A 14,238-nucleotide genomic window follows, 5' to 3' on the forward strand; every position below is an offset into this window, starting at 1 on the left:
GTAGTTTTTGAGATAAGTTAATTTCAATTCAACTGTTCAGAAACTTAGAAATCCTGATGAATTGTAAGGCTCAACATATAATTTGCATCAAATAAGTTTCAGTAGATACCAAAAACTAGAAGGGTGATGATTCAAATTCAAGCACACCACCCTTTTTCTAGCTGAATGGAAGGCATTCTTAATCAATAATCAAAAGATAATCCACTAAAGAAGACAAGAATGTGCCTAAACCCAGAAGTTGTTTCCAGACCAATTCCCAGCAAATTAAATTATTGATCAAGAATAAAATCATCCGAATCTGATCCTAATTCTTTTTTCTTTTTCCCTTTATTTCTTCCCAAAACTCAAAGTTCTTAACTATTTTCCAAATTGATAAGGAAAGAGAAATCTTACATCAATTCACTTTTATATGATGAGTAAAGGACAATCATCCCAGCACTAGAAACAATTTCCAGAAGAGAGAGAGAGATATGATTCGTTGGGTGTTTGTGTAGAAGAAGACAGAAGAAAAATTAATTCTATTAATTTGTTTTCCTTTCTGTTATATAAATTTTTGAACGGAATAAACGTTCAGGGCCGATCAGCCACGAATTTCTATTCCTACCTTAAAAGACAAAGATTTACACTATCATCTAAACAGGAAAGAAAAAAGGAAAAAAGAGACAAAAACCAAGCGAATGTAAAGAAAGGATCGATCTCCTCGCAGACCCCCCACGCTCTACTTTCCACATGTATCTTGTCTCCCACTCCTTTCTTTCCCTTTTCCTCTTCGTCTGTCCAACATTCTCTCTCATTTTTCTGCAGAAACAGCAAAACAGTAATCAGAAATTTATGCCGAAAAGGTAAAAAAAAAAAGCAGAAGACTACACAAACGCAAAGACAATGAATCTGAGAATCATCATCAGCCAGCAGAGACGACGACTTTGGAGTTTGGACGTACCGATGGACTTTTTGCAATGGAGAACTGCTTCGTGGATGGAGCTCTCAATGGCGCACCAATCACCGGTGGGATATGCACTACTCGCTCTGGGTGACGTCTGTAATGGCGACTCGTCCCAGCTTTTAACGAAAGGACGTACCCTTGCATCGGTAATCTCCCCTCTGGCACCTAATCTAAAGACTCGAAGCTTTTTGTACAGGGGTCTGAGGAAACCCATGTACTTCTGAAAGATTCTCTTGGACGACCGCTGCCACCTTCCGAGGAAAGGACAAGCACTCCGGCTGGTCGAGAGTACGAGCTTTGAGGACTCCGACGAGGATTTGACCGGTGTTGGAACAGAATCCGAGGCCTTCGCTGGGTTGTCGTGAAAGAAAGGCATGAGGAGGCCGTTGGAGAAGAGCTCGTCGGCGTCAACCAGATCACTCAGGGGAGATTTCGAGACGGGGAAGTCGAAACTGAAATCCTGGGCGTCGCCCAGGAATCTCTTGGAGGGTGTCAGCCATGGGTCCATCTCTATGAAGGAGGAGGTTTCGTCGGAGGCATCAAGGGAAGCCCTGAAGGAATCGCCCAGGCTTTCGAGCGAGGGTCTGAGGTTTATTAGCCAGCTGTAGGAGAAACTCTCGGTGGAGAGAGGTTTGGAGCTTTCCATGGCAGCAGCAGCTGATACGCTCCTTCTTCTGTGTAAGAAAGATGGCTGGTTTTGAATACGAAGGATGGAAGGAAGGAGCGCTCTCTCTAGTTGTTTTAAAGAGCAGACAGACACCAACTGGGATGGGCTCATGGGCATAACAAGGTTGCCCATTGCCCTACACATGTGGGCCCAAAAGAAAAGGGTTATGTTTTATTCTGGCCTTATTACGTCTCTTTCTTCCCATTTTGTTCTTTCTTTGATTTTCTTTTTCATTTTGTTTAATTGATTATAATTATTAATTATAGTTTCTTAGCAGTGCTCAACTGTTTGCTATGGGATGATCCCATCAGCTGCCACGTTTCATGTGATGAGTGCACCATGATCACACTAGATGGAGCCCCCACCTAAAACTAATTAAAGAGTATGATGAGATTACCACCATCTACCCCATGTCCCATGCTGATTTTAGAATCTCCTTATAAGGGACCCACCCGGGCTCAGTGATGGTTTCTAATTTTCATTACACATAGGATTAAGGTTCAAAATATGGATAACCGGTGTATCAATACTTTTTTTTTTGTATTTATTTTTATTTTTTTTAATCGAATTTAGAGAAATCGTTTTAAGGCCCGTCTGTTTATTCTCTGAATTGAGTTGACCCGAAACACCTTTTATAAAGATATATTAGAAATGCGCAGAAATGCGCTCATATGATACATATCAACCAACACGGTTCAATACATATTCAAATTTTGAACCTTGCATAAGATATATAATAGGATATATAAGCGCACGGCACCACCATAGCAAAGTAGGTTGGGCGGTCTTACTGAGGTAGCAGATCAAAATGTGGGACTCACTCTCTCTCTCTCACCGAATTCCCTATTATTTTTCATCACTCATTGGCTGAAAAATCGCAATTATAAATTTGTCAAGTCAGCTCTCCAGTCTCCACAACAAAGCAAAACACAAGTAGCCTTGGCGCTTTTTTTTTGTTTGGGAGCAGGTGAATAGTGTTTTTTTTTTTTTTTGTAGCGGATTAATTGATTTTTATTAAAGATGGGTGAGAGTGGAAAGTAATCCAAAAGCCAAAGCTGTTTGAGACAAGCAAACAGGTAGAACTACCGTCCAAAGTCCAAACACTTTTGAAATTAAGAGCAAATGGAGCTAATCCATGAACGCTTTTGGACTAGACTAGCCGCGTATATACAGTTATCAAACTCCACCATACACTGTAATTGGAAGTGTCCCCTACGGAATGAAAAGCTTTCAACTTTAATGAATGTTTTAATGGAGCAAGAGTTGAAAAGAATGAAGCATTGATTCGGCAAGGCAGAGAGGCACTGGCCTGAAACTTGCCACCTGGAAATATGTTAAAGTGGAAGAAACACAAGGACCCCAGTTTGCTGTGTTGCCACCCACGACATCATGGGCCAAGAATTCTGTAAAGACAGTTCTCAAATCCAGACCTGCTTTTTTGCCTTTTGTCCAAACAACAAGAACAAACATCTATCTCTAGTTAACCATTATTTAATAAACAATATTTAGAAGATATGGTGAAGTGAAACATGAACAAAGTTAACACTAGAAAATCAAAATAAAAATCCATGTCTGATTGTGTGAAGTACACAATTAAACTTCCTTATTCCCACTTGCTTCTCTAATTTACCAAAATTATAAACGAGAACAATCTTAGCCCCATTTGAGAGTGCTTATTTTTAAGCACTTATTCAAATAAACATTTATTTTAGGCTGAGACTAGACCTGTTCATGGGCCGGTCTCAGGATTGACTTTTGTCAAAATTCTAATGGGCCTGACCCAAAACCCGGCCTGTGAACAGGTCTAGCTGAAACCACACTTATAAACACCTACATGAAGTTCAGGAAAAAAAAAAAAAAAAGCTGAATAAGTGCTTGTTGCAGAAAATAAGTCCGAATGAGTATTTCTTAAACGGTTTTTCATTATTTTCTGACTCATCTAAGCAAACCCATTTTCACCAAATACTCATAAACACTTATTTATCTAATAAGCATTCCCAAACAGGGGCTTAAATTCTTAATACATTAATTATTTTTGGCATGAATATGGGGAGTGGAAACAGTGATCTCACCTGTGACACTTACGTACTAACTGCTGCAGCACAAGGCTCCACCCAAATAAATAAATAAATAATATACGAAATTGAGTATCGAAAACTTTAATAAATTAATAACTAATCTACCTTGTTATATACTTATATTATACAATGGTGTTCTAGAAGTTCTTGTATAAATTAAGCTTATTTGGTAGAAGAACTTTGGAGTATTGTATAAGTGGATCCCTTGATGCCCACAAGATATTCAATATCTTATTGCAAGGTTAGTTTGGGGACATTTGGGTTCCCTTAACCTGTTCCTCAAATGTCACAACGTATCACCAACATGAACTTATATGACAAATCCTTCCTCCTAAAGGAAAAGCAAAACTAATTAAAAATGAATTTGGAATAAATATGGAGGATTTATATATTAATGCTAATCAACTTTTTTATGGGTTATCAAATATCAATACTAGCTTAATATTATCTTTGTTAGAGGAATCTACCCTTCTAGTGGAAATGTGGGTCTGGAGTCTTTCTTTTTTGTTGTGGTCAAACTACCTCCTACGGTGGAAATGGGTGAATAGTGAGGTTTATCCACTTGCCACGCAAGAGAGAGAGAGATGCCTTGGTAAACACAGAGCTGCGACATTTTGGATACGTTTGTCTTTTAAGGAGTGTTCCAGTCAAAAGGGGAGTAGTGTATAGTCTACACTAAGCCCGATTTAAGGGCCAAAATAAATATTCTGGACTCTTATATTTCAAAGTTCTTCGATTCCAACCCCCCAAAAACCAGCATAATGTTAATACGATTAGGCCATGGTTTGACTCCCTATCATTATCATAGGATTATAATATTGCCACACTTTTGCATTTGGGCCTAAAATATTTTCCATCAGATATCATCCTTGTGAAGTTTTGATACGGGATTTATGCCCTTCATTTTTTTTCTTTCTTTTAATCCTTTTTTTTATTATATACTACACATCACAGGGGATTCGAAGGTGGGGCAGAGTTGGGTGCACCTATGGCCCACTGGCTATGCCAAAGAGAGTTTGAGTTCCAGGAGTTTGATCCCTAGTCTTCTTAAGTGGATGGGTTCTAAGGGACCACCTCAAAATTAATGCCAAAATAAATAAAGAAAATAAAATTAGAAATCAGGGATTTTAAAACCGAATTAGACAATGAATCATTCAGGGGTCTGATTCCTGGGCCAAATGGTCTAATTGTTTAACCCGAATGGATGGCCCATTTTGATAAAAAAATAAAAAATAGTCAAAATTTGTTGGACAGTTTGATTGTCTAGGCCAGCAGTTTGCTAACCAAATCAACGATTTTTAGCTAAAAGATGATTCTGAGATAAAACGGAATCAATCAAATGACCGGTTCCCAGTTTTTCCCATTCAACTGTCCGGTCTGGTCCAATTTTGAAAACCATGCTAAAAACTCTCTAAATATAGAAATAGCTAGGTTTAAAATCATTGCTGACTTGGATGGTTGTGAAAACGGCTACGGTATTGGTTCTACTACAGCCCTGAACCTCCCAAAAACCAATAAATTGGTCAGTGACCTGTTGGTATAGGCGGTTGAATAATCAATTTTTATTTCTTTTTTTAATTTCACCGGATGATCTATTCAAACCAGGCGACCAAACTACTGACTCAGAAACCGGTGCCCAAAGTAGTTCTAGTGTTGGATCACTTTTTAAAACATTGGTAGAGAGGACCAATACTGAACGTTGAATGAAAAGCCAAATCTGGCAAGGATTTTTTGTGAACAATACTGAACGTTAAATGGAAAGCCAATTCTCTAATTCCAATGATTTCTTTTGTTATACTTTGACCTTTTGTACCGAATTTCTTTAGTAGAGTTGGGATCACTTGCTAAACAAATATGCTCCAACACCCTCCCAACACAATTTGACACCATACATCTCACCATGAGATTAGGCCCATCATAAAAGAGCGGGACTCATCACGTATGAGATCATCATCATCATCATTATCATCACCATCATCTATCCCTTATCCTAACTATATAGGGTGGCTACATGAATCCTATTTTGTCATTCTATTCTATTCAATGCCATATCCACTATTAAATTGATAGATCTTAAATCTTTCCTTGTTCTTCTACTCATATTCCTTTTGGTCTACTCTAAGCTCTTCCCCATTAATGTGTAACAAATCACTTCTTATTGGCACAGTTGGTGGTATTCTATTCACATGCCCAATCCATCTTAAACCTCTCTCTCTCTCTCTCTCTCTCTCTCTCTCTCTCTCTCCTAGACACACACACATTTGGTGGTCTCCTATCCTTTATAATTTTCCCACTCATCCATTTTAGCATTTGCATTTTTTCTACATTCATTTTCTAGACACATTGTTTCTTGACTATCCAACACTCGATTGTATATAACAGAGCTGGTCTTACAATTTTATAGAATTTTCCTTTTAATCTAAGTTGTATTTGTGTATCACATAAAAGTACAAAAGCACAACTCTGTTTTGCCTATCTTGCTTTAATCCTTTGGGTGACATCTTCCTCAATCTCTCCATTGTTATGAATTATTAAACCAAGGTACAAAAAATGGGCACATGAGTTATCTCTGGGTCATATACTCTGTTTAATTAAGTCTTACTTATTTTAAAACCTCTTCTTTCTAAGGCATTTGTCCATAGTTTTAATTTTGCATTTAACCTTTCATTAGTTTCATCAATTAAAACAATGTCATCCGCAAACAACATGCACCATTGAACTTCCTCCTGAATATATTTAGTCAATTCATCTATGATCAATGCAAATAAAAAATGGTTAAATGCTAAATCTTGGTAAAGACCCATAGTAACTGTTAAATTTAAAGTCTCTCCCACTAGTGTTTTAACATTGGTCATATTAGTTGTTGACTCTTCATACATATCCTAAATTAGGTCTGTAGACCTATTTTAAACCCCTTTCTTTTTTAAGACCCACCATATTATCTCTAAGAACTCTTGTTAGTTGTATGCCTAAAAAACAATTGTGGAACACTATAGAGGGAAAATTTTTGTACTATTCACGTTTATTAAGAAATGGATATTTTTATCATTCATATTTGCAATTTTAGTTTCATATGAATAGCCCGTAGCTTCTTTGTTAAGCAAACATATTGCTAAGTATGTTAGAAATTGAGATATGTTTTCACCTGATACAAAGATCCTAAAATGATTCCTAGTCATAGGACAATCAAGATAACTTTGATAGTTCAGATAGACTAGCAAATATTATGCTTTCTTTATGAGGTGATGAATCTCAAGTCGCTTGTGTAAAGACACTAAAGCAAATATGTGAATGCCTACTAGAGAACATGTTCACCAAACATGACTCATGACAGAACAGTTATGTGGAGTAATAAGGCAATAATTATTTCTAACATTCTAATCATACAAATAATCGTCAAGCCTAAGGCATCGTGGATATCTTATATATGGAGTATTATAGCTTGATGATGCAAATATTTATGCCCTAATCAAGGAATACACATATCAACTGTAGTGTCTTATGAGGTGAATGCAAAACATAGAATCAATCACTCACTATAAGGAGAGAGAATGTCCTATAAGCCAAGGTGGTATGGTATATAGAAAGAGTTTCAAGTGTAACCATATGAATCATCACTGTGGGACATATGACTGAGCTAGTAGGGTTTGACTTATTCACCATGACCCTTTGCTCTCTTGGAACATAGTATGAAAGAAGGATTTGACTATATGGTAAATGGAGATGGAAATATTCAAGAAGTTGTTAAGGTAGCAATGACATACTAGTAGGTGTCATTCATTGTTTGTGGAACCCTATGAATAATGGTTAATTATTCACATTGAAAGAAGAATTTAAAGAGTTTCAATTCAATTTAGCTAGAAGTTCTATCTGGGATGTTGAATGAGTTTAGCATCATTAGCCACTACCTAATAGCATTGAACCTATGTGGCCACACACTTTGGTCCTCGAATTTCAAAACGTGCTAGTTTAGTCCTTGGCATTAGTAGCCCATCAGTTTTTTGTATCGTGTGATGTTACTGTTCATCATCTTCTTCCGCAAGACATTGTTCATCGTCTCCTTTTGCAAGACACTATTCATCATTACTCATGCCATTTTCAATCTATCCTTAGGGTTTTGGTCTTCTATTTATGTTGCTTGAGAAGGAATTGTAGCCATGGTAAAGTGCTACCCAACTGTGAGTGAGGAATACCAGAAGGCAGTCGAGAAAGGCAAGAAGAAACTCAAAGGATTGATCACTGATTCCGTTCACAATGGTTTATTCAACGTGACCAATCCCGTTGCAATGATTCAGTTCACAACCAGTTTCTTAGTTTTCACTTTGATTATTACAAATCTTCTCTATAAGCCCTATCTTACACTCTTAGAAGTAGTGAATAATGTCAAACCTCTCTCTCTAGCCACCTTTCCCTTCTTGTCAACTGTACCACTTCTATCTCCCCATACCCTATAAAGGGCATTCTTCAGTGAAACCATAGTTGGTGAAAATGTGTAACCCATTGAGAAACTTTGTGGAAATTGTGTTTTTATTATGCAAGTTACATCCTATATATACAAGTAGGAGATTCAGTTTCAGTAGGAATCGATCGGTAGGAATCGATTTTCCAAATACATCTAGGAATAGGAATACCAATTACACATGCATGCAAGAAGGTTCCCAATGAAGGTTGCATAGAGATTCGGTATGAAGGTTACGTGGACATTCAGTTTCCCAATACTCCCTCTCAAATTGACGCATGCAGATTCCGAATGCCCAATTTGCCAAGGAAATATGCAATTTTTTCTTTTCCCAAAGCCTTCGTTAGGATATCAACCAACTGATTTGTGGTTCGAACATGGCAAGTAACAATGCTCCCACACCATAACTCATCACGAACAAAATGACAGTCGACCTCAATATGCTTTGTCCACTCGTGGAACACTGGATTCACGGCTATGTGCAAAGCTGCCTGATTGTCACAATACAATCGCGCAGGTTCATCATGCGCCACTCCAAAGGACAAAAGAAGTTTCTTCATCCACTTCAACTCACAGCTTGTCGCAGCCATCGAACGATATTCAACTTCTGTAGAGGAGCGCAACACGGTATGTTGTTTTTTCGTTTTCCAAGAAACCGGTGACTGCCCTAGCATAACAAAATAGTCAGTCAACGATCGTCGTGTCAATGGGCAAGTTGCCCAATTAGAGTCGCAATAGGCATATAGACGCAGATCGCTATCAGAATGAAACAATATACCTTGTCCTGGATATCCTTTCATATAATGCACTACGCACAGAGCTACATCCCAATGTTCTTGTCGTGGACTTTGCATGAACTGAGCTAGGATATGAACACAATAACACAGCTCAGGTCGTGTAATGGTCAAGTAGATCAACCGTCCCATTAATCATCATTCGGATTTTCCATAAGAGCGTCCTTTGCCAACGCAAGATGATGATTCTGTTCAATGGGCACAGATGTTGGTTTGGCTCCCAAGAGTCCACATTCCGAGATGATGTCTAGGGCATACTTTCGTTGCAACAAAAATATTCCCTCAGGGCCACGAGCTACTTCAATCCCTAGGAAATATTTGAGTGGGCCCAGGTCTTTTACATGAAAGCACCGATGGAGATACTTTTTGAATTTTACAATGGCAGCAGTATCATTTCCCCCAATAATCAGGTCATCAACATATATCAATACGTGCAAACGAACATTGTGTTTGCAATAGGTGAACAAAGAGTAGTCAGGATACAATTGAACAAACCCAAACTATATCAAGGCCGTTGTTAATTTTGAGAACCAACATCTGGGAGCTTGACACAGCCCATAGATAGATTTCTTCAGTTTGCACACTTTTGTTTGATCCTTAAATGTAAATCCTGGCGGCAACTACATTTATACTTCCTCATTCAAATCCACATGTAAGAAAGCATTACATGCATCCATCTGATGCAACTCCCAGTTCCTAGCAGCCGCCATGTCTAAGAAGGTTCAGATTGTCATCAATTTGGCCCTAGAAGCAAAAGTCTCATTGTAATCTAATCCTTCAACCTGTCTATTCCCAATGATAACTAAGTGCGCCTTATACCGTTCAATCATCCCATCTGAATTATATTTGATCTTATAGACCCATTTACTCCCTATGCCCTTTTTCCCGGGAGGTAGAGATTCCAATGTCCATGTACCATTATCCTCCAGAGCCTGGATTTCCTTTCTCATAGCTTCTCTCCATTTCTCACTTTTTACTGCCTCAGAAAACTGGTAGGCTCAGCTCCTGCAGTGACTGTAGCTAAGAAAGCTTGATGTATAGCAGAGAAATTAGTACATGTCACATAATTTTTTATGGGATAGGGAGTCATACCTGAGGACTTTGATTCAGAGTTGGCTTGAGTGTGAATGGGGTCTTTCAGACATCGAGCAGTGTAGGTTTCATAGGGCTTTAACAAAACAGACAACATGTGATGTCGACGTTCCTTGCCAAGTTGCTCTTCTAGTGCTATTTGTGGTGCTGGATCCACACTAATTTTGTCATCACCGCCATTAGCTTCCACTTCCTGCACATCCCCTCCATTGCCTTGCTCCTCCTCTCTTCTATTAGTATTTTGAAAGCTCTCCCTATCATTCGCACAGATATCCTCTTCGTCACCCCCTTGTCTTTATTTCCTCTGTGGTTGTGAACAACATCGTCATCAACTATAGCCGCAATTGTCGGGCCAAGGTTGTCTTCAAGAGTTACTTCTAAATCACCGGCATATGGAAATATATTTTCATGGAAGACTACATCGCGGGAGACGAAATATTCACCGCTCTCAACATCATATATGCACCAACCTTTCTTTCCATAGGGATAGCCAAAAAAAAACACACTTCCTGCTCCTCGCTCCAAACTTATCATTATCTCGAGGGCTCCAACGGGCATAGAAGAGATAGCCAAACACTCTTATTTGCTCGTATCGAGGTGTCATCCCGAACAGTACCTCATACGGAGTCTTCCCGTCAAGTACGAAAGAAGGTGTCCTATTTATCAAGTATCCGGCGGTCAAGACACACTCTCTCCAAAAACGAATGGGAAAACCTGCTTGAAACCTCAATGCTCTCACAACATTCAAAATGTGCCTATGTTTTCTTTCCACTCGACCATTCTATTGGGGCGTTCCAACACAGGAAGTTTGATGCAGAATGCCATGAGTCTCAAAGTATGACTTCAGGCTTTTAAATTCTGTTCCATTATCACTTCGAACAATTCTGACTTGCTTGCCAAATTGGCATTTTGCCATGGCACAGAAATTCTCAACAATATGTGCTACTTCACTTTTTTCAAGTAACAAGTAAACCCACACAACACGAGAATAATCATCAACAATGGTTACAAAGTAAACGGCACCACAAGAAGCAGGTACTTTATAAGCACCCCATGTATCACAATGAATTTGAGAAAAACAATCATCAGCTTTATGTTCACTTTCAGGAAAAACTTCCCTAGTTTGTTTTGCTCTGCAACAAACATCACATGGCTTATCTCTTTCAGGTCTACTATTTAATTTATCTAATTTAGGAAGAGAAGATAATATCTATTTAGACGGATGCCCTAACCTGCGATGCCACAACTCCCATTCACTCATTCCACTTGTTCTATTTGCCCGAATCGGTGCTGCTTCTCTAAACTGATAAACCCCATCACACTACTCACCTGCTCCAATTAGAGTCCTCGATGTTTGGTCATGTATCACTCACAGCTTGTCAGTAAAAGTAGCAGTACAATTTATATCTTGCAATAATCTAGCTACAGAAATAAAGGTGCAATTCATTCTTGGTACGGAAAGCACATGATGTAAATAAATATTTCCATCCAAATGCAAAGTCCCTTCCTTCACTGCGGTAGTTTGCTTCCCATTAGGAAGTTCCATCGGACACAGTGTAATATTCCGAACTTCAATCAATAAATTAATTTCTCCAATCATATGGTGTGATGCCCCATAATCAATTATCTAATCAGTAGATTTTTTCTCACCAGAGAGTTTTTCACCAGATTATGTGAATTCAGAATATTGAGAAGTGTTGTCCATTGATCTCCACTCAGCCCCGTAAACCCGTTGCGGACATGATCATTTGTGGTTCCAACTTTTTGTCCTCTAGTCTCACTTCCCGCTGCTTGGGCAGTGTTTGCTCTTGCCTAGTTTCCTCATCCTCGTCTGCCGGCATCGATGCCCAAACCACTTTGCCCGCGGTCTGCTCCTTTCCCGGTTGAGCGTGGTCTATCTTCCCACCATTCTGGATATCCGATCACCTGGAAACAGTCCTTTGCTTCATGTTCAGATTTTCCACAGTGTGTACAGCTCACGCTTTTATCCTTTGTACGTGCAGTAGCTGCTTTTGCACCAGCATGTACCATAAAACCCACAACATCACTTCATTCTTCATTGCTCTTGGCTATACTTTGATTTCTTTCCTCTTGATTGACAATTTCATAGACACGGTTCGAATTCGGCAACGGCTCTATGCTCAAAATATTCGAATGCACGGTGTCATAAGTTGCATCGTCAAGGTCCATCAAGAATTGATGTACCCTCTCTTCTTCTCGCTTCTTTTCAAGTATGATCACAATTTTGCAGTTGCAACCGCTACAGCGACACGCGGGTACTGGATTATATTCTGCCAGCTCGTCCCACATGACCTTCAGCTTCCCGTAGTAAGCCATCACTACCTGTCCCTATTGTTTGCAAGCAGCCAAATCAGCCTTCAATTGATGGACTCGAGGTCCATTCCCGATAGAAAATCTCTATCGCGGATCCTCCCACAAGTCTTTCACACTCTCCGTATATGATATAGTAGTTCGCAAGGTTGGTTTGATTGTATTGAAAATCCCCGCAACCGGCATTGAATTCACCATCCACCAATCTTTGATATCGGTCCAATCATCTGTCGGTTTATCCAATGTTTCATCAACAAACCTAAGCTTTCTCTTCGCTCTGAGGGCGTTTCTCATGGATCTCGCCCATTCCTCATAGTTCTCACCTTTTAACTGAATAGGTGAGAGAATCATTTTGGGGTTGTCGGACAGATGCAAGTGGTACGGCAAGGGGGCGACCGTGTCTTTCCTTGCGCTTTTTCTGTTGTCTTCACTTCTGCCTGACATGATGGAGAAACCGGCGAGATGCCTTCAGATTCGTTGGTACGCACTATTGCGCATTGTTCCGATCCTTCGGTAAGGAAAAGAGAACCGAAGCTGTAGAAGAAGACTGTAGAAGAATAAAATTGAAGAGCTCTGCTTGAGTGCAGAGTTCTTGTCTGAACCGCGAAAGTTGAAACTCGGAACTCGGATCCGCCAGTCGTAGCCTTGGAGGATTCTCGATCTCTGTCTCTCTGGAGTCGAGACGAACAGTGGAACTGTTCCAACTGCTCAAACTGGAAAATCTGGAATGGAATTCTGAAGTCTGAATTTGCAGTGAGGAATGAGGGCGACAAAGAGTCTTCTCTTCTTTCTATTTTCGATGGAGGTCTCGAGTCTAGATTCTGGTTTCTGGGAGCGCCGTAGTGACGACTGCGGAAGATGAAGAGTTGAACTAGAAACCGGAGTGCAAAGTCTGTACTCTATCGGTGCCGAGCTACGTCGCAACCGCCACTGATTTCCAGATCTTAGAACACAAATCTCTTGCTCTTGTTTCCCGCTCTGATACCATGAGAAACTTTATGGAAATTGTTGTGTTTTTATTATGCAAGGTACATGAAGGTTACCAACGAAGGTTGCATAGAGATTCTATGAAGATTACGTGGAGATTCTATTTCCCAATACTGGAGTCAACAATTACAGACCCTGCTAACAAACCTTGTATCCATCATTGGCTTACCAAAAAGCATTGCTTCTAGCAATGTGTGATCCAATCCCTGAGCTTGAAGAGTTGGGATAACAAAGAAACCCAGTGCATTGTAAAACCTTGCCAGTTGTGCTTTGCTCTAGTTGCCCATCCCTTGCAACCAAAATAGAAGCTCTTCTCTGAAAGGTCCTATCTTCCATAAAAATCTGCTTTATAGCCTCAAACATTATTTGTTGCCCTTTATCCTTCACTAATCTCCCAGCCACCCCCAAAACCAAAACTACAGATTCAGGAATGTCAATCTTCCACCTAAAACTCTTTTCCAATTTTGAAGTTTGGCTTAAAGATGAATGCTGTGATTGGAACGGCTATCAAGTCAAAACTAATTAGGACAGTTGGTAAAGATTGATTCTGATCACCCTTGATTATTTAGTTGAGAAGAAAAAAAAAATCCAAAGTTTTTAAAAGAAATTAAACCCAACCTGTAGAAACTAACACACCTGCGTGGATTAATATCCATATATCTAATCTAATCGGGTAGAAGCATCGATGATTCTCTTTTTCTCTCATGACTAACTGTATTAATTCTGAGATTCTAACAGACCCCACTCCCGAGTGATCCAACCAACAGTTTTATGTATTTGGTTTATAAAGAAAATTAAATGAATTAGGTAGGGTATTTGCATCTTTTCACATGTCAATCAAGGGTGGTTAATGATGTTGGATTAATCTTGCACGTTTTAAAAATTCA

General features: G+C 39.3%; 1 protein-coding gene across 1 annotated transcript; it reads right to left on the minus strand.

Annotated features, from left to right (window-relative positions):
- Window positions 1-503: 503 nt before the first annotated feature.
- Window positions 504-1,878, minus strand: LOC148845770 (putative membrane-associated kinase regulator 6). The gene is made up of 2 exons (XM_088953212.1): window positions 941-1,878; window positions 504-798 (listed from the first exon to the last, which is right to left on the minus strand). Exons 1-2 carry the CDS (start codon window positions 1,752-1,754, stop codon window positions 791-793), a joined length of 822 nt encoding a protein of 273 aa, XP_088809338.1. The 5' UTR covers window positions 1,755-1,878; the 3' UTR covers window positions 504-790.
- Between the last annotated feature and the right edge of the window lie 12,360 nt (window positions 1,879-14,238).

The sequence above is a fragment of the Nelumbo lutea genome, chromosome 7, assembly GCF_056320005.1.
Source record: "Nelumbo lutea isolate HS-2025 chromosome 7, American lotus-T2T, whole genome shotgun sequence".
Classification (NCBI taxonomy): domain Eukaryota; kingdom Viridiplantae; phylum Streptophyta; class Magnoliopsida; order Proteales; family Nelumbonaceae; genus Nelumbo; species Nelumbo lutea.